At 38.9% G+C, this 21,273-nt stretch overlaps 1 protein-coding gene across 1 annotated transcript in view; it reads left to right on the forward strand.

The window, feature by feature from the left end:
• SLC25A24 (solute carrier family 25 member 24) overlaps window positions 1-19,751 on the forward strand; it is a 59,218-nt gene extending 39,467 nt beyond the window's left edge. Inside the window, exons 8-10 of the mRNA XM_022584187.3 lie at window positions 1,267-1,434; window positions 16,188-16,338; window positions 17,597-19,751. Of these exons, the coding sequence (XP_022439895.1) occupies window positions 1,267-1,434; window positions 16,188-16,338; window positions 17,597-17,781 (504 nt within the window). The 3' untranslated portion in view covers window positions 17,782-19,751. The remainder of the gene's footprint in view (window positions 1-1,266; window positions 1,435-16,187; window positions 16,339-17,596) is intronic.
• Window positions 19,752-21,273: the final 1,522 nt, after the last annotated feature.

Raw genomic sequence — 21,273 nt, forward strand, 5'->3', positions numbered from 1 at the left:
TGCAAGGTTCAACTGGGGATGGATCTGTTTTCAAGCTTATTCACGTGTTTGTTGCCAGGTTTCCCTGGCTGTTGGTTGAAGATATCAGTTCCTTATTGCAGGGTCCTCTCCATAGGATGCTTGAGTATCCTCACAACATGGTAGCTGGTTTTTCCAAATCAGTTATCAAAGAGAGCACCTAGGATAGAAGCTGCAATCTTTGGTCACATCTGCTCTATTCTGTTGGTCACAAAGACCGCCCCTGGTAGAGTGTGGAAGGGGACTACACATGGTGTGAATACCAGGAGGCAGGGATAGTTGGGGGCCATCTTGGAGGCTGGCTCCCATAGTGTTGATAAGAATTATAGCACCCATTCCTCTCCAAAGAGTTTCTGTACCATAAAGTTCGTAATGGAACCTTAGAATTTGATTAGGTGGTGGTAATCCTAACTGGACGTCCTTTTATTAGAGCATAGGTTAGCAAACCATGGACCTGTGGACTGTTTTGTACAACCCTTGAGCTAAGGATGGTTTCCATATTTTTACCTTTTTAAGGTGGTTTAAAAACAACAACAACAAAAAAGCAATACCAAAGAATATGCAACAGAGACCTGGTATTTCAGTCCTGCGAAGACGAAAATATTTACTTTATAGAAAAAGTTTGTCAACTCCTGCATTAGAGCAAGAATAATATTGTAGATGTGGATATCTTTATTGATATGACAAAGCGTTTTCAATAACTGATAAGCTTAAGAAATACTGTTAGTTTTCACCTTTGTGGTATGCATATTAATATAGCTTTCCTTGCAGGCATCTGAATATGATTGTTCATATTACTCCACACACCCCTCAAAAAATATCCTAACTCAATACCTAGGCTTCCTCTTATATCCTCCATCTCAGTTAATAGCATCACCTTCCCTCTTCTCTGCCGGCCCCATCCCAAGTTCCAAGCTAGAAACACTGGGATCATCCTTTACGCTACCATTTTCCCCACCCTCCATATCTAATACATCACAATTTTGTTAAGATGTCAATAGATTATCTTCTATTTCCTCTGCTACTGCCCTAATTCAGATCATCTTTACAGCAAAAGGGATCTTCTTGGCCCTGGTCTTAGACCCTTAAGAGAGATAATTTGTGAGAGAGAACACATCAACAAACTGGACAGTCATTTGAGTGACAATATATGCTAGATATTTGTTCTTTGTAAAGTGACGTCTTTTGAATTCTGTGATGATAGCATTGATGTGAATAATAATATTCATTATATTCTTTCATAACCAGGTTCTGAAAACCAGGCTGGCTGTAGGCAAAACTGGACAATACTCTGGGATGTTTGATTGTGCCAAGAAGATTTTGAAACATGAAGGCATGGGAGCTTTTTACAAAGGTTACGTTCCCAATTTATTAGGCATCATACCTTATGCAGGTATAGATCTTGCTGTGTATGAGGTGAGTTTGTAGCAATCTTTTGAATCTGAAAATGTAGTTAAATAGTTCTCATTGTTAGAATTTGACTTTATATACAGAGGTACATATGTATCAGGAAACAGTTTGTGACCAAAAGTAGATTCAGGGGTGTGTTCTTTTATCTTTCTTTTCAAGTTCCTTGAATATGAGACCCCATATGCCTGTGGTCACTTTTGTATTAGATTTCCCTGTTAATTATTTTTATTAATGAAGAGAATACTCTCACATTCAGATATAGTTGTTCACTTCTCTAGCACCATATACACAAATTAAATCAAAATAGATTAAAGACCTAAATGTATGACTGGATACTATAAAACTCCTAGAGGAAAACATAGGCAGAATCACAGCAATCACAGCAATATTTTTTTGGACCCGTTTCCGAGAGTAATGGAAATAAAAACAAAAATAAACAAGTGGGACCTAATTAAACTTAAAATCTTTTGCACAACAAAGGAAACCATAAACAAAACAAAAAGACAACCTATGGACTGGGATAAAATATTTGCAAACGATGCTACCAACAAGGGATTAATTTCTAAAATACACAAATAGCTCAATATCAAAAGAACAACCCAATCAAAAAATGGGTAGAAGTCCTAAATAGACATTTCTCCAAAGAAGACATACAGATGGCCAACAGGCACATGAAAAGATGCTCGATATCGCTAACTACTAGAGAAATGCACATCAAAATTATAATGAGGTATCACCTCACACCAGTCAGAATGGCCATCATTAAAAAGTCTACAAATAATAAATGCTGTGGAGAAAAGGAATAATAATGGTGTGGAGAAAAGGAATAATAATGGTGTGGAGAAAAGGGAACCCTTCTGCACTGTTGGTGAGAATGTAAATTGGCACAGCCACTATGGAGAACAGTAGTGAGGTTCCTTGCCAAATTAAAATAGAACTGCCATATGATCGAGAAATCCCACTCCTGGGCGTATATCCGGAGCAAACTCTAATTTGAAAAGATACATGCACCCCAGTGTTCATAGCAGCACTGTTTGCAATACCTAAGACATGGAAGTTAACCTAAGTGTCCATCAACAGATGAATAGATAAAGAAGATGTATTTATACACAATGGAATATTACTCAGCCATAAAAAAGAATGAAATAATGCTATTTACAGCAACATGGATAGAACTAGAGATTATCATATTATGTGAGAGACAGAAAGACAAATATCGTATGATATCACTTATATGTGGAACCTAAAAAATGATATAAATGAACTTATTTACAAAACAGAAATAGACTCACAGACATAGAAAACAAACTTATAGTTGCCAGAGGGGATAGTGGGAGTGGGAGGGATAAATTAGGAGTTTGGGGTTAACATATACATACCACTATGTATAAAATAGTTAACAACAAGGACCTACTGTATAGCACAGGGAACTATATTCAATGTCTTGTAATAACCTATCATGGAAAATAATCTGAAAACAAGAATGTATAACTGAATCACTTTGCTGTATACCTGAAGCTAATAAAACATTGTAAATTCACTGTACTTCAATTAAAAAAAAAAGGTTATTGCAGATACAGTTGTTCAGCTTAGCAGATGATATTAGGGATTTTTCTGAGGAGAGAAAAATAAGCAAAAATGGCACATTTTCTTTGGTTTGTTAAAATTTAACATTGATAAAACCAAGAGACTGATGTGGGTAGTACAGATTCATTCCTTGTACTTGTCAACCTGAAGAAACCTAGGAGGCAATAATCAAACACAGTGCATTTATTTGGGATCAAAGAATTGCAATTCGGTACACACAGATTTGCGTATCAATCTGAACAGTGTCTGCTAGGGAATAAAAGTCAGGGGTTTTCTGGGGGGTTTTTTGTTTGTTTTTTTTTTTTTGCAGTACGCGGGCCTCTCACCGTTGTGGCCTCTCCCGTTGAGGAGCACAGGCTCCAGACGCGCAGGCTCAGCGGCCATGGCTCACAGGCCCAGCCGCTCTGCGGCATGTGGGATCCTCCTGGATCAGGGCACGAACCCGTGTCCCCTGCATCCCTGCATCGGCAGGCGGACTCTCACCCACTGCGCCACCAGGGAAGCCCAAGTCAGGGGTTTTAAATGGTAAAGAAAGGAGGTTTGCATTACAAAGAATTTTAGTTGGAGTTGAAGGCAGAACCTAGTTGACTAAACATGATTGATTGCTAAGGCTATCATTAGAGGGAGGTAAGAGTTCATTACTGTGACAAGTTGCAGGTGTTCTTGCAGAGTTCTTGGACTATCTATGGTGTGGCCCAGTTCATACGTTTATGGTTCCACCTGGTGAGACAGGCATAAGGTCCACCTCTTGAGTGGCCTTCCAGCTTCATTTTAAAACCCCTTGACATAAGTGACTCCATCTTATGTCACATATCCCCCTTTTGATCAAGATCATTCTCTAAAAGCATTGCCAATCAACTTACAGATTTGCTTTGTCTCACATTGCTGGGATGGACCTGTCCCAGAAAGTCATGTCCCATGTTGGGGGGGAATTTTTAATTTCCAGTGGTTATTTCAAGGAGTCAGTGTCATAGGGTTAGACCATTGGGCAACAGGGAGGCACAGGAAATGACTCCTAGGAGATTTGGTGGCTTGTAGGGCAGTTGTCCTTGTGGCCTGATTAGCCAAGTTATTTCTTTTGGTTTCATCTGAATTTAATTTTGGATGCCCAGGTACCCTAATGATGGCTAGGATAGATGGAAGTTGGATCGATTCCAACAATTTATTGACCCAATTTTCATTCTTAATCTGGCTTCCCCCTGAGGTTAAGAATCCTCTTGGTTTCTAAAGCATGCCAAAGTCATTAGCTACCCTAAAGGCAAAGCGACAATCTGTATAGGTATTCACAGTTCTGCCTTCTGCTAGGGTGCAGTCTCTAGTTAAACCATGGAGTTCTGCCTGCTGGGCCGAAGTAGCGGTCAGCAGTGGAGCTGCCTCAGTTACTTCAAAGGAGCAGATGATTGCATACCCAGTACAGTATTTTCCTTTGCCGTTTTTCAAACAAGAACCATCGGTAAGCCATGAAATCTCAATGTTAGCAACAGGGGTTTCTTGTAAGTCAGCTCTGAGGGTTAATAACTGATCAGTCAGGGTCAGACAGTCATGAGGAGTTTTGTCACTAAGTAAAGGGAGAAGGGTTGCAGGGTTGAAGTTGTTGTAGCGGGAAAGGGTTGTGTGAGAAGTCAGTAATGATATTTCATGCGGGGTAAGACAGCTTGCAGGAAGGTGTTGAGTGTGATGAGAATTGTGCAAGCCTCCTACCGCATGGGGGAACACAGATGGTGAGTGGAGAGCCCATGACTGTTTCCTCAGTTGATGTTGTAAGGGCTGTTGCTGCTGAAATAGCTCTCTTGCTGGAGGAAGGCCTCTGGCTACAGGTCTGATTGTTGAGTGTAATATCCAAGGTGTTGGTGTTGACCTCTGTGCCTTTGAGTGAGCACTCCTAAGCCATTTCTCTTCTTTCGAACATGAAGTGGAAAAGGGGAAGCTAATCATTAGTATGTCCTAAAGCAGGGGACTGCAGAGTCCACTTTTCAGGTTCTGGAGCCCTAAAGACGTTTTCTTCCCAATCTGAAGGATCTGGTCTTTAAGCTTTGAGAGGCTGGGCAACTAAAAATTAAGTATCCAGTTTCTGTAGTATCCAGTCAGCCCGAAATATCTTTAAAGTTGTCTTTTGGTCTGTGGCTATGGGAAATTTAAGACACTTTGAATCCTATTAGGGTCTTAAAGGAGTCCTTAATCCGAGATCAAGGGTCCTAGGTATTTGACCTGTGTTTGAATAAGTTGTAATTTCTCTTTAGAGACCTTTATGACCTTTAGTTGCTAACAGCTTGGGGAGATGGATGCTGTCTGGCTCACTTGCCCCGTTGGAAGACGAGCAAAGAAGGTCATCAACCTATTGAAAAGGATGGACACTTACAGAAAAATGACACCTGCTAAATCTGCTTTTAGGATCTGTAAAAAGTAGGAAGGGCTTTTAGTCTAGACTTGTGGCATGACAGTCCAGATGTATTGTCCTTCCCACATGAAAGCAAATAAAATTTGACTTTCACAATCCATAGAGATGCTGAAAAAGGTGCTACAGAGGTCAGTTATAGTGAAAAATTTATTCTCTGTAGGTATTGCCATTAAAAGGGTATGAGGGTTAAGGGCAACTGGATGATGATTGATGACAATGTTAATTTTTTAATTTTTTTAAATTTTTTACATCTTTATTGTAGTATAATTGTTTTACAATGGTGTGTTAGTTTCTACTTTATAACAAAGTGAATCAGTTATACATATACATATGTTCCCATATCTCTTCCCTCTTGCGTCTCCCTCCCTCCCTCCTCCCTATCCCACCCCTCCAGGCGGTCACAAAGCACCGAGCTGATCTCCCTGTGCTATGCGGCTGCTTCCCACTAGCTATCTACCTTACGTTTGGTAGTGTATATATGTCCATGCCTCTCTCTCACTTTGTCACAGCTTAAAATTCCCCCTTCCCATATCCTCAAGTCCATTCTCCAGTAGGTCTGTGTCTTTATTCCTGTCTTACCCCTAGGTTCTTCATGACATTTTTTTTTCTTAAATTCCATATATATGTGTTAGCATATGGTATTTGTCTTTCTCTTTCTGACTTACTTCACTCTGTATGACAGACTCTAGGTCCATCCACCTCATTACAAATAGCTCAATTTCGTTTCTTTTTATGGCTGAGTAATATTCCATTGTATATATGTGCCACATCTTCTTTATCCATTCATCCAATGATGGACACTTAGGTTGTTTCCATCTCCGGGCTATTGTAAATAGAGCTGCACTGAACATTTTGGTACATGACTCTTTTTGAATTATAGTTTTCTCAGGGTATATGCCCAGTAGTGGGATTGCTGGGTCATATGGTAGTTCTATTTGTAGTTTTTTAAGGAACCTCCATACTGTTCTCCACAGTGGCTGTATCAATTTACATTCCCACCAACAGTGCAAGAGGGTTCCCTTTTCTCCACACCCTCTCCAGCATTTATTGTTTCTAGATTTTTTGATGATGCCCATTCTGACTGGTGTGAGATGATTTCTCATTGTAGTTTTGATTTGCATTTCTCTAATGATTAATGATTTTGAGTATTCTTTCACGTATTTGTTGGCAGTCTGTATATCTTATTTGGAGAAATGTCTATTTAGGTCTTCTGCCCATTTTTGGATTGGGTTGTTTGTTTTTATGTTATTGAGCTGCATGAGCTGCTTATAAATTTTGGAGATTAATCCTTTGTTTAATCAGTTCCTTCATTAGCAAATATTTTCTCCCTTACTGAGGGTTGTCTTTTCGTCTTGTTTATGGTTTCCTTTCCTGTGCAAAAGCTTTGAAGTTTCATTAGGTCCCATTTGTTTATTTTTGTTTTTATTTCCATTTCCCTAGGAGGTGGGTCAAAAAGGATCTTGCTGTGATTTATGTCATAGAGTGTTCTGCCTATGTTTTCCTCTAAGAGTTTGATAGTTTCTGGCCTTACATTTAGGTCTTTAATCCATTTTGACCTTATTTTTGTGTATGGTGTTAGGGAATGACCTAATCTCATACTTTTACATGCACCTGTCCAGTTTTCCCAGCACCACTTATTGAAGAGGCTGTCCTTTCTCCACTGTACATTCCTGCCTCCTTTATCAAAGATAAGGTGACCATATGTGCGTGGGTTTACCTCTGGGCTTTCTATCCTGTTCCATTGATATATCTTTCTGTTTTTATGCCAGTACCATACTGTCTTGATTACTGTAGCTTTGTAGTATAGTCTGAAGTCCGGGAGCCTGATTCCTCCAGCTCCGTTTTTCCTTCTCAAGATTGCTTTGGCTATTCGGGGTCTTTTGTGTTTCCACACAAATTGTGAGATTTTTTTGTTCTGGTTCTGTGAAAAATGCCTTTGGTAGTTTGATAGGGATTTCATTGGATCTGTAGATTGCTTTGGGTAGTAGAGTCATTTTCACAATGTTGATTCTTCCAATCCAAGAACATGGTATATCTCTCCATCTATCTGTATCATCTTTAATTTCTTTCATCAGTGTCTTATAATTCTCTGCATACAGGTCTTTTGTCTCCTTAGGTAGGTTTATTCCTTGATATTTTATTCTTTTTTTGCAATGGTAAATGGGAGTGTTTTCTTGATTTCACTTTCAGATTTTTCATCATTAGTGTATAGGAATGCCAGAGATTTCTGTACATTAATTTTGTATCCTGCTACTTTACCAAATTCATTGATTAGCTCTAGTAGTTTTCTGGTAGTACCTTTAGGATTTTCTATGTATAGTATCATGTCATCTGCAAACAGTGACAGCTTTACTTCTTCTTTTCCGATTTGGATTCCTTTTATTTCCTTTTCTTCTCTGGTTGCTGTGGCTAAAACTTCCAAAACTATGTTGAATAAGAGTGGTGAGAGTGGGCAACCTTGTCTTGTTCCTGATCTTAATGGAAATGCTTTCAGTTTTTCACCATTGGGGACGATGTTGGCTGTGGGTTTGTCATATATGGCCTTTAATATGTTGAGGAAAGTTCCCTGTATGCCTACTTTCTGCAGGGTTTTTATCATAAATGGGTGTTGAATTTTGTCAGAAGCTTTCTCTGCATCTATTGAGATGATCATATGGTTTTCCTCCTTCAGTTTGTTAATATGGTGTATCATGTTGATAGATTTGCATATATTGAAGAATCCTTGCATTCCTGGAATAAACCCCACTTGATCATGGTGTATAATCCTTCTAATGTGCTGTTGGATTCTGTTTGCTAGTATTTTGTTGTGGATTTTTGCATCTATGTTCATCAGTGATATTGGCCTGTAGTTTTCTTTCTTTGTGACATCCCTGTCTGGTTTTGGAATCAGGGTGATGGTGGCCTCGTAGAACGAGTTTGGGAGTGTTCCTCCCTCTGCTATATTTTGGAAGAGTTTGAGAAGGATAGGTGTTAGCTCTTCTCTAAATGTTTGATAGAATTCGCCTGTGAAGCCATCTGGTCCTGGGCTTTTGTTTGTTGGAAGATTTTTAATCACAGTTTCAATTTCAGTGCTTGTGATTGGTCTGTTTATATTTTCTATTTCTTCCCAGTTCAGTCTCGGAAGGTTGTGCTTTTCTAAGAATTTGTCCATTTCTTCCAGGTTGTCCATTTTATTGGCATAGAGTTGCTTGTAGTAATCTCTCATGATCTTTTGTATTTCTGCAGTGTCAGTTGTTACTTCTCCTTTATCATTTCTACTTCTATTGATTTGAGTCTTTTCCCTTTTTTTCTTGATGAGTCTGGCTAATGGTTTATCAATTTTCTTTATCTTCTCAAAGAACCAGCTTTTAGTTTTATTGATCTTTGCTATCGTTTCCTTCATTTCTTTTTCATTTATTTCTGATCTGATTTTTATGATTTCTTTCCTTCTGCTAACTTTGGGGTGTTTTTGTTCTTCTTTCTCTAATTGCTTGAGGTGCAAGGTTAGGTTGTTTATTTGAGGTGTTTCCTGTTTCTTAAGGTAGGATTGTATTGCTATAAACTTCCCTCTTAGAACTGCTTTTGCTGCATCCCATAGGTTTTGGGTCATCATGTCTCCATTGTCATTTGTTTCTAGGTATTTTTTTATTTCCTCTTTGATTTCTTCAGTGATCACTTCATTATTAAGTAGTGTATTGTTTAGCCTCCATGTGTTTGTATTTTTTACAGACCTTTTCCTGTAATTGATATCTAGTCTCATAGCATTGTGGTCAGAAAAGATACTTGATACAATTTCAATTTTCTTAAATTTACCAAGGCTTGATTTGTGACCCAAGATATGATCTATCCTGGAGAATGTTCCATGAGCACTTGAGAAAAATGTGTATTCTGTTGTTTTTGAATGGAATATCCTATAAATATCAATTAAGTCCATCTTGTTTAATGTATCATTTAAAGCTTGTGTTTCCTTATTCATTTTCATTTTGGATGATCTGTCCATTGGTGAAAGTGGGGTGTTAAAATCCCCTACTATGAATGTGTTACTGTCGATTTCCCCTTTTATGGCTGTTAGTATTTGCCTTATGTATTGAGGTGCTCCTATGTTGGGTGCATAAATATTTACAATTGTTATATCTTCTTCTTGGATCGATCCCTTGATCATTATATAGTGTCCTTCTTTGTCTCTTCTAATAGTCTTTATTTTAAAGTCTATTTTGCCTGATATGAGAATTGCTACTCCTGCTTTCTTTTGGTTTCCACTTGCATGGAATATCTTTTTTCATCCCCTTACTTTCAGTCTGTATGTGTCTCTAGGTCTCAAGTGGGTCTCTTGTAACAAGACAGCATATATATGGGTCTTGTTTTTGTATCCATTCACCCTATCTGTGTCTTTTGGTGGGAGCATTTAGTCCATTTACATTTAAGGTAATTTTTGATATGTATGTTGCTATTCCCATTTTCTTAATTGTTTTGGGTTCGTTATTGTAGGTCTTTTCCTTCTCTTGTGTTTCTTGCCTAGAGAAGATCCTTTAGCAGTTGTTGTAAAGCTGTTTTGGTGGTGCTGAACTCTATCAGCTTTTGCTTGTCTGAAAAGGTTTTAATTTCTCCATCAAATCTGAATGAGATCCTTGCTGGGTAGAGTGATCTTGGTTGCAGGTTTTTCTCCTTCATCACTTTAAATATGTCCTGCCAGTCCCTTCTGGCTTGCAGAGTTTCTGCTGAAAGATCAGCTGTTAACCTTATGGGGATTCCCTTGTGTGTTATTTGTTGTTTTTCCCTTGCTGCTTTTAATATGTTTTCTTTGTATTTAATTTTTGACATTTTGATTAATATGTGTCTTGGTGCGTTTCTCCTTGGATTTATCCTGTATGGGACTCTCTATGCTTCCTGGACTTGATTAACTATTTCCTTTCCCATATTAGGGAAGTTTTCAACTATAATCTCTTCAAATATTTTCTCAGTCCTTTTCTTTTTGTCTTCTTCTTCTGGAACCCCTATAATTCGAATGTTGGTGTGTTTAATGTTGTCCCAGAGGTCTCTGAGACTGTCCTCAGTTCTTTTCACTCTTTTTTCTTTATTCTGCTCTGCAGTAGTTATTTCCATTATTTTATCTTCCAGATCACTTATCTGTTCTTCTGCCTCAGTTATTCTGCTATTGATCCCATCTAGAGTATTTTTAATTTCATTTATTGTGTTGTTCATCGTTGTTTGTTTCATCTTTAGTTCTTCTAGGTCCTTGTTAAATGTTTCTTGCATTTTGTCTGTTCTATTTCCAAGCTTTTGGATCATTTTTACTATCATTATTCTGAATTCTTTTTCAGGTAGACTGCCTATTTCCTCTTCATTTGTTAGGTCTGGTGCATTTTTATCTTGCTCCTTCATCTGCTGTGTTATTTTCTGTCTTCTCATTTTGCTTATCTTACTGTGTTTGGGGTCTCCTTTTTGCAGGCTGCAGGTTCGTAGTTCCCGTTGTTTTTGGTGTCTGTCCCCAGTTGCTAAGGTTGGTTCAGTGGGTTGTGTAGGCTTCCTGGTGGAGGGGACTAGTGCCTGTGTTCTGGTGGATGAGGCTGGATCTTGTCTTTCTGGTGGGCAGGTCCACGTCTGGTGGTGTGTTTTGCGGTGTCTGTCGACTTCTTATGATTTTAGGCAGCCTCTTTGATAATGGGTGGGGTTGTGTTCCTGTCTTGCTAGTTGTTTGGCATAGGATGTCCAGCACTGTAGCTTGCTATTCGTTGTGTGAAGCCGGGTGCTGGTGTTGAGATGGAGATCTCTGGGAGATTTTCGCCGTTTGATATGTGGAGCTGGGAGGTCTCTTGTGGACCAGTGTCCTGAAGTTGGCTCTGCCACCTCAGAGGCACAGCAGTGACTCCTGGCTGCAGCACCAAGAGCCTTTCATCCACACAGCTCAGAATAAAAGGGAGGAAAAATAGAAAGAAAGAATTAGTATAAGTAGAAAGAAAGAAAAGAAAGAAAGATAGAAAAATAAATAAAGGAGGGAGGGAGGAAGGAAGGAAGGAGGGAAGGAAGGAAAAACAGAAAGAAGATAAAATAAAATAAAATATAGTAAAGTTATTAAAGTAAAAAAATAATTATTAAGACAAAAAAAAAAAGGGACGGGTAGAACCGTAGGACAAATGGTGGAAGCAAAACTATACAGACAAAATCTCACACAGAAGCATACACATACACACTCACAAAAAAGGAAAAGGGGAGAAAATCATAAATCTTGCTCTAAAAGTCCACCTCCTCAATTTGGCATGATTCGTTTTCTAAAGGAGGGAAGTAAGGAAAGAAAAAAAGAAAGAAGATAAAGTAAAATAAAATTATTAAAATAAAAAGTAATTATTAAGAAAAAAAATTAAAAAAAAAAAAACACGGACGGATAGAACCGTAGGACAAATGGTGGAAGCAAAGCTATACAGACAAAATCTCACACAGAAGCATAAACATACACACTCACAAAAAGAGGAAAAGGGGAAAAAATCATAAATCTTGCTCTCAAAGTCCACCTCCTTAATTTGGGATGATTCGTTGTCTATTCATGTATTCCACAGATGCAGGGTACATCAAGTTGATTGTGGAGCTTTAATCCGCTGCTTCGAGAGATTTCCCTGTCTCTTCTTTGTTCGCACAGCTCCCGGGACTCAGCTTTGGATTTGGCCCCGCCTCTGTGTGTAGGTCGCCGGAGGGCGTCTGTTCTTGTTTCAGACAGGACGGGGTTAAAGGAGCCGCTGATTGGGGGCTCTGGATCCCTCAGGCCGGGGGGGGGGGGGGGGAGGGAGGGGCACTGCGTGCGGGGCGGGCCTGCGGCGGCGGAGGCAAGCATGACGTTGCACCAGCTAGAGGCGTGCCGTGCGTTCTCCCGGGGAAGTTGTTCCTGGATCCCGGGAACCTGGCAGTGGCGGGCTGCACAGGCTCCCCAGAAGAGGGGTGTGGATAGTGACCTGTGCTCGCACACAGGCCCCTTGGTGGCGGCAGCAGCAGCCTTAGCGTCTGCCGCCCGTCTCTGGGGTCCGCGCTGTTAGCCGCGGCTCGCGCCTGTCTCTGGAACTCCTTTAAGCAGCGCTCTTAATGCCCTCTCCTCGCGCACCAGGAAACAGAGGGAAGAAAAAGTCTCTTGCCTGTTCGGCAGGTCCAGACTTTTCCCCGGACTCCCTCCCGGCCAGCCGTGGTGCACTAACCCCCTGCAGGCTGTGTTCACGCCGTGAACCCCAGTCCTCTCCCAGCGCTCCGACCGAAGCCCGAGCCTCAACTCCCAGCCCCACCTGCCCCGGCGGGTGAGCAGACAAGCCTCTCCGGCTGGTGAGTGCAGGTCGGCTCTGATCCTCGGTGCGGGAATCTCTCCGCTTTGCCCTCTGCACCTCTTGCTGTGCTCTCCTCCGCGGCCCTGAAGCTTTCCCCTTCCGCCACCCGCAGTCTCCGCCCGTGAAGGGGCTTCCTAGTGTGTGGAGACCTTTCCTCCTTCACAGCTCCCTCTCACTGGTGCAGGTGCCGTCCCTATCCTTTTGTCTCTGATTATTCTTTTTTCTTTTGCTCTACCCAGGTACGTGGGGGGTTTCTTACCTTTTGGGAGGTCTGAGGTCTTCTGCCAGCGTTCAGTAGGTGTTCTGTAGGAGTTGTTCCACGTGTAGATGTATTTCTGGTGTATCTGTGGGGAGGAAGGTGATCTCTGCGTCTTACTCTTCTGCCATCTTCCCGGAAGCCATGCAACAATGTTATTAATAGCCCTCAAATCTTGGACAAATCTCCATCCTCTTTTGTGGAGTTTCTTAATGAGGGGAATGGGTGTATTACAGAGACTAGTGTAGGGGACTATGAGGTATTGTGTTTTGTATTCCTCTATGATTGGTTTAATTCCTGCTAAGGTCTCAAGATTTAAAGAATATTGTTTAATGTTAGGAAGAGGCTGACCGCGGTCAATTTGAATTTTAATTGAGGGAGCCAAATGAACCTGCCCAACGTGGGTTGTGGATTTTGCCGAGTCTCTCAGGGACGTTCTTGAGTTTTAAGTGTATGTTACCTTCCAAGCTTGTCTTAAGGGCAAAAACTGCTGATAGGGTTGAGGGGCTTGGAATGCCATCAGTTGTTGAGGGGTTGAATTAATTTCAAGGATATTTTCACCTCTTGGGACAAAGGGATACAAGTATTGATCTCTCTTCAAGTCTCTGCTTTCAGTTCCTTTGGGTGTATACCTATCAGTATACAGAATTGCTGGGTCATATGGTAATTCTGTGTTGAGCTTTTTGAGGAACAAACTGTTTTCTATAGAAGCTGCACCATTTTTCATTCCCGCTAACAGTGCGTTTTCATTCATCCTTGTTAATATTTGTTAGTTTCTGGGTTTTGTTTTTTGATAGTGCCCATCTTAACAGGTGTGAGACAATATCTCATTGTGCTTTTGACTTGCATTTCTCTGATAAGTGATGTTGAGCATCTTTTCATATGCTTATTGTCCATTTATTTATCTTCTTTGGAGAAATGTCTATTCAAGTCCTTTGCCCATTTTTTAATTAGGTTATTTTTTATTGTTGTTTAATTGTAGGAGTTATTTATATATTTTGGATATTAAATCCTTATCAGATATATGGTTTACAAATATATTCTCCCATTCCGTAGGTTACCTTTTCACTCTGTTGGTTGTTTTCTTTGCTTCACAGAAGTTTTTAAGGTGATGAAATCCATTTGTCTATTTTTGCTTTTTTGCCTGTGCTTTTGGGATCATATCCAAGAAATTGTTGCCAAAGCCAAGGTCCTAAAGCTTTTATCCTGTGTTTTCTCCTAGGAATTTTATAGTATTAGGTCTTATGTTTCAGCCCTGGATTTATTTTGAGTTAGTTTTTTGTATATGTTGTAAGATAAGGATCCAACTTCATTCTTTTGCCTGTGGGTATCCAGTTTTCCCAGCACCATTTTTGTTTATTAATTTTTGGCCCCACTGCACAGCATGTGGAATCTTAGTTCCCTGACCAGGGATCGAACCCATGCCCCCTGCAGTGGAAGCACAGAGTCTTAACCACTGGACTGCCAGGGAAGTCCCCCCAGCACCATTTGTTGAAGAGACTATCCTTTGCCCAATGTGGGGTCTTGTCACCTCTGTTGAAGATCATGTGCCCATGTATTCAAGAATTTATTTCTGAGCTCTCTATTTTGTTCCATTTTTCTATGTATCTGTCTTTATGCTAGCACCATATTATCTTGATTGCTGTTGCTTTGTAATATACATTGAAATCAGGAAGTGTGAGGTCTCCAACTTTGTTCTTTTTCAAGGTTATTTTGGTTAGGTGGGGTCTCTTAAGATTCTATTTGAATTTTTTTCCTATTTCTTCAAACAATGTCATTGAAATTTGAATAGGGATTACATTGAATTTGCAGTTTGCTTTGGGTAGTGTATTAGTATGTTTGGGCTACCATAACAAAATACCAGAGACTGGGAGGGTTAAACAAAAGAAATTTACTTTTTCACAGTTCTGGAGGCTAGAAGTCCAAGATCAGGGTTCTGGCTGATTTGGTTTGAGGTGAGGCTCTCTTACTGGCTTGCAGACAGCTGCCTTCTTGCTATGTTCCCAGAGGGAGAGGGAGAGAGAGTTGAGTGAATGAATTCTCTGGTATTTCTTATTATAAAGACACTAATCCTATTGGATCAGGACCCCACTGTTATGACCTTGATGTTGCCAGAGAACCTTCATAAGGTGATAGAATTTTGAGAATATCCATAAATTGAGGGCTACAAAGCCAATAAAGAGGGGGAGACAAAACTAAATAAAATAAATAAGTAAAAAAAATATAGTGAGATCTGAGAGGCAAGGAATGATAATGGATCCTAGGATGTAGAAGAAAATGATTATGGGACACACAGAGAGGACTTACAAGATCATGTGTATTTTATAGGATTTTAAATTAATTGTTTTAAAAGTGCATTTTCCTACCTCCCCCCCCCATTCTGGTGTTAATAATGTAAATAGTTGCTTAGTTTCTAGTGAATCACTTCTCTTTTCTCATGTTTGTAGTTCAGACATGGTTGTCTTTAGCCTTATTGACTTTTTCTTGTCATATTACAGTACTAAATGGACCTTAAATAAGGCACTTAAATATAATCTTTGTTTTCAAATTTATAGAGGTATTCTTGTTATATAATTGTAAGGTCCAAGTATGCAGTTACATTTTATCTTAAAATATTTAAACTAGTATATAATTTCCCCCACATATTAGCATATATTTTAATACTTCAGATATTTTTTATTTAAAAAGTAGATTATACATTTCTCTCAATTAATTGCCTTCTAATGGAAATACAAAGACCTAGGATAATAGAGAAGAAGCATAGCCTGAGGATCCATATACTTGATTCAGCACCCTTGTTTAGAAAACCCCACTGAGACTAATTTTCCTCATTTCTAAAATCAGAAGAATAGCTCCACCTCAGAGCTTTTGTAGAAGGACTGAATGAAATAACATATGTGTAAAGTACAAAATTAGATGCAGTTTGTAGTATTATATTATTTTCATTGATAAGCACCGTAGGAAATGTTTAGATCCTAGTCTGGTGTGCTGTTGATCTTCATATTTAGTTAGAAGAAGATGAGCACCCAGTCACACCTCTCATGTTTTGAATCCCCTGTGGCTTCCCCACCTCTCTACAGAGCTGCTGCTTCCTACAGTGGCTGTGCCGCCCAATCTTGCAGAAATGTGTCCTGTCTCATAAGGATGAGAGTAGCTGTGAGAACAATCATATTGAGTGAAAGCAGTTGTAAAGTTAGTTGTTTATTATTTTTCTTCTTTTCTGTTTCTCTGGCAGCTCTTGAAGTCCCATTGGCTAGATAATTTTGCCAAAGACTCAGTAAACCCTGGAGTCGTGGTGCTGCTGGGATGTGGTGCCTTATCCAGCACCTGTGGTCAGCTGGCCAGCTACCCCTTGGCTTTGGTGAGAACACGCATGCAGGCTCAAGGTGAGTTTTGGATAAAAGGATGACACTGATAAAGTAGTGCATCAGTAACGTGCTTTTGGAACTTCAGGTTCCACTGAGACAGCAGAGTGTGGTTTTAAGAGAGTATTTCTCAACGTTTTTGCATTATTGCCTCCTTAAGGAAGCTTTTTAGAAATTCTTTTCCAAATCAGTTCCTCTTCATGAAATTTTAATACCACGGATACTCTGTGCATATATTGTATGTATATCTGTGGTTTATGCACAGAGTAAGATTTTCGTGCTCCCGTTGAGAGTGCATGTTTTAAGAGTACAGTTGGCCCTTCATATTCGTGGGCTCTGCATCCATGGATTCAACCAACTGTTGTCGAAAATATTCAGGAAAAAGACTCCCAAACTCCAGAAAGTTCCAAAAAGTAAAACTTGCATTTGCCATGCAGTCCACTCTTTACACTTGTATTTACAGATCATCTACATTGGAAGTACTGGTTAATTAATGATTGACTGCTTGGTTGCGGGAGGGAGGTTGGTACTCGGAAGAGGGATTGGGGATAGAGGCGTCTGGATGCTCAGGGAGTACTGTTTAAAGAAATGGTAGTGGGTGAGATTGGCCAGGGATAAAGCAGAAAGTGAAAGAAAGGCACAGAATGAATACTACTTTTGCATAGCAATAAAAGCCAGCAAATCATAGGAAAAGAGAATACTGAATCAGACGGCAGGAGAGCCAGGAGGGCGCTGTGTAATCAAAGTCGAGGAGACAGTGTCACAGTGGGGAGGAATCACAGTTCAGAAGTTGTAGGTCCCATAATAACAAACAACTCCAGCCACCATTTACTGAGAATTTGACAGATGCCAACTGCTTTACATATGTTGCTACTGATTCTTTCAGTGCTGTGCAGTTTTCATTCCATTTACAGAAGAGAAAGACCATCAGCTTTCAGCTCTCCCACTTGGCTAGCTAAGTGTGTTGAGACAAGTTTCTCTATCTTTCTAAACCTCCGATTTCTTACTTATTAAATGGGTATAATAACACTTACCTTAGAGGATTGGTATATAAAGTAATTAACTCAATATCTAACACAGAGTAATTACTCATATTTGTTATAATCAGGGCATTCACTGTTAGGTGCCATACAGGGAGAATTATTTCTTGGGCCTCTTGGAATAAATTTTATCCTTTTATTCTGTTCATTCTAGAAAATCATTCTGAATCATAATTGCATAGTCATAATAAAACATGCATGAATATTAAATTAGCCTGGTTTCTTTTTTAATTTTCTAGCCATGGTAGAAGGAGCCGCACAGCTGAACATGGTTGGGCTCTTTCGACGAATAATTTCTAAAGAAGGAATACCAGGACTTTACAGAGGCATCACCCCAAACTTTATGAAGGTGCTTCCTGCTGTAGGCATCAGTTATGTGGTTTATGAAAATATGAGACAAACTTTAGGAGTAACTCAGAAGTGATATGCTGAATTGTTTGCTTTAGCATAATTATTGAAACTTTCAACCATCTCCAGAGTGACCTTTTCTCCTAGAGCTGCAACAAGTCCATGGCAAAAAGAAGCTGTATTTTTTTTTCACAAAAGGGAAGAGCAAATCATTGGTAACTTCAAACATTTGGACTCAATTTTATACATTCAGAAATGCTAAAAATCATTGTTTTGATAAGCTCATACAGTTTTGAAAAGGCAATAAAATTATATTTTTTCTTATTAGTCCTTTCTACAAATCTCTGCCTGGAATCCTAAATCTGAAAAGATGTACTTGCTGAACTAAATTTGCTTTGTGTGAATTATAAATCTTTGATCTTTCTTTTGGTTGGTTCAAGTTTATGCCAGTTCCTTTATACTTAAATCTCTTTTTCTTAAAAACAAAATGATTGGAAAACCTAGAAACTTAAATTATTTATGTATTTTGAATGTCTTTTTAAACTTCTTAAAATTTCCTTGTAGGACCATTCATGGAGAATCATTGCATGAAAACATAATCTTACAGCAGCCAAATAGGTATAAGGTCTATAATCTTTTTTAAAGCTGAATAAGAATGAACATAAGCGGCAGAACTTCAAGGCATGTGAATACCCTAGTCCACTCATAGATTTTTGTGTAAGGAAGAGTGATAAAATAATATTTATTTCAGTGAGCACTTCTCCATTTGTCTTGTACTGTTATTTGGTTCCCAGGATGACACACTGATTGTCAGTATATTACTGTTAAATTATCAACACAAGGCAACTTATTTGAAAAATTCTGTTTATTGTCATTGCTTTGAAAAGCACCAGGAAACAAAAACACTTTTACTTGTATCAGTTTCTGAAGAGCATCTCTCTTCTCTTTGTCCTTTGTTTCCTACTTGAATCAGACTTCCATTTTAATCAGGAAGGCTTCTGGGGACCATTCTTGGTTATCTGAAATTTCTCAATTACATGAAGTAGGTTGATCATGGGTGAATGGCGTTCTCACTTCCCCCTCACTTTTAATTTATTTGACCCTGCAATTCTCAATTTGGGCAGCACAAAGCTAGGAGAATAATATATATTAATAGTAGTATATATTAATTTTATATATTTGGTACTATAAATGAAAGGCCCAATTTACAAACATGTACATTCATATTTTCTCTTTCCCCCAACTTAGAAACACATTATGATATAGAAAATTTGATTTATAATATTGATAGTATGTTTTTATTTTACTGAAGCCATTTTTTGTAATCAACTATCTTTTCTGATTTGTGTGATTAGGACTTAGAAAAATATTTATTAGTTGAAGTTATTCTTATCATTTTTCAATTTAGTTCTTTTTTTTTTAATATCTTTATTGGAGTATACTGGCTTTACAATGGTGTGTTAGTTTCTGTTTTATAACAAAGTTAATCAGCTATACATATATCCCCATATTCAATTGAGTTCTTAAACTCAAGTTTTATTTCTAGTAATTCGTTATAAATTGCCAACATTTTAATGGAAATGTAGTGACATAATAGACATTTACTTTATTTGAAACTACCTCTCATATTTTCCGAACCAGAGAGAAATGTTGGACTTGTGTTTGTGAAACATATCCTAACATATAGTTTTCATTATATTAATTATACCTGATAAATGTCTCAGTGTTTTTATAATACATATGATAAGAATGGGACTCTATCTTCAGGGTGTTTGTACTTTTGAATAATACATAAATGACAATATTAAGGATCATGATTAGCTCGTTTTTCACTTGTAAAATTATGGAATGAGTAAAATTTCAGCTACTGAAAAATATTCATTGTTCGTTATGATTTAAATTGTTCGCTTTTTAACATTTGTAAGGAATGAATGTGATTTATCTGTGTATCTTGTATCTTTTGAAAAGAGCCTGGAGTTGAAGATAGTTTATTTCTGGCATTACTGCATATTTACTTTCTGTTTATATTAAAATGTTTTTGAAATGTCTTGTTTCCTCATTTAAAAAAAAAATAGTGTAACTAAGGCAAAAAAAATGGCTGTGTCTTGCAGTTCATATCTTTGGCAGCAGTTTGAATAGTCTGTATAGTATTACTGAATAAGACTCACTGTAGTCTTTCCAAATATTTTGGCCTTTTCTGAACAGCCATAACAGTTATTACCTCTGTCATATATTTTGGTATAAGATGATGTTTTTCGTGATGTCCAAATTCCACATTTACCATTTAGGGTGATACCCCCGGGGCTCATAGTGCCAAAGAGAGTCCAAAGTCACAGGGCTCCTTGGCACATCTTGGTGGAGTACCAGTTTGTCTTGAAGTTGTGGGAAACAAAAGCTAAGTAAGTTTACTGGTAAGTAAAACAATTTTATAATGCAGATTTTACACCTATAAAGATTATAAAATTTGATTTAAAAAAATAAAACATAAGACTGCAAAGAAATTCTGCTTTCCAACTTGAATGCTACCCGGCCTCCAGGAAAAACGTATTTACCCTCCTTGGCTCTCAGGGACCCTTTATTAGAAAAATGTCGCCAATTTGTTTCTTACACATTTGTCTTGTATCCCCATCCAGAGCGTAAGCTTCACGTGAACAGGCATTGCATTTTATACTATTTTGTTTTTTGAGCTTTACATCAGGTCACATGTATAAAAGTATGGCATAGGTTCCCTATGCCCAAATAAGAATTTTCCCAGCTCTTTTGTTCTCATGGAATTTCTTTGTTTTGAGAAGAGCACCAAACGAGTAATAATATGTGTGAAGAGGAGCAACCAATAACCCTCCTTTTCCTCCTTTGCCATATTCCCTGCTTGGGAGAAACACAGAGCAGACTGAGCTCATCAAATCGCTCTCCGGGAGAGCATGCCCTGCAAAATTCCATCTGCCCTTCTGCTTCCATGTAGGACAGAGCTGTGCTAAGGTCCAAGCTGCCTGGGCCTGGACCTGGACCTGCTGCAGCCCTCTGACCACAGTGCAATTGAAGACACCTGTTCACAGCCTTCTGGTTTTTTTGTTTTTGTTTTTTGCTTGTTTTGTTTGTTTGCAAATTGGGCTCCACAAGCCTATACTCAGATGCTCGGCCATAGCCACTGCAGCATTGTTTGTTGTGAAAGCAGAAGTGCCCCAAGCCTGGGCCACTTGGCATTTATTCTGTAAACATTCACTTGCTCATTGGTTCTTTCAGTGAGAATTTATTAAACACCTACTGTGTGTCAGATACTTTTAGGGGCTGAGGACACAGCCTTGAACAGGACTCCATACTTTTCCTAATGGAGATTATCTAGTGGAGACAGACAACAAACGAAGTAAGTAAAATATGTAATAGGTCAGATGGTGATTAAGTGTAGAAGGCAATGCTGGGGCCGAGGTGGCAATTTTAGGCAGAGAAGACCTTGCTGAGAAGGTGCTGTTTGAATAAAGGGCTGAAGGGGGCACAGGAATAGGCCACACTGTTGTCTGGGAAGGGCATTCCAGGCAGAGGGAATGCAGGTAAAGGCCGTGGGAGGAGG

This window comes from Delphinapterus leucas, chromosome 1 (assembly GCF_059928025.1).
Source record: "Delphinapterus leucas isolate spDelLeu-1000000601 "Yukka" chromosome 1, BTC_Dleu_Yukka2, whole genome shotgun sequence".
Classification (NCBI taxonomy): Eukaryota; Metazoa; Chordata; class Mammalia; order Artiodactyla; family Monodontidae; genus Delphinapterus; species Delphinapterus leucas.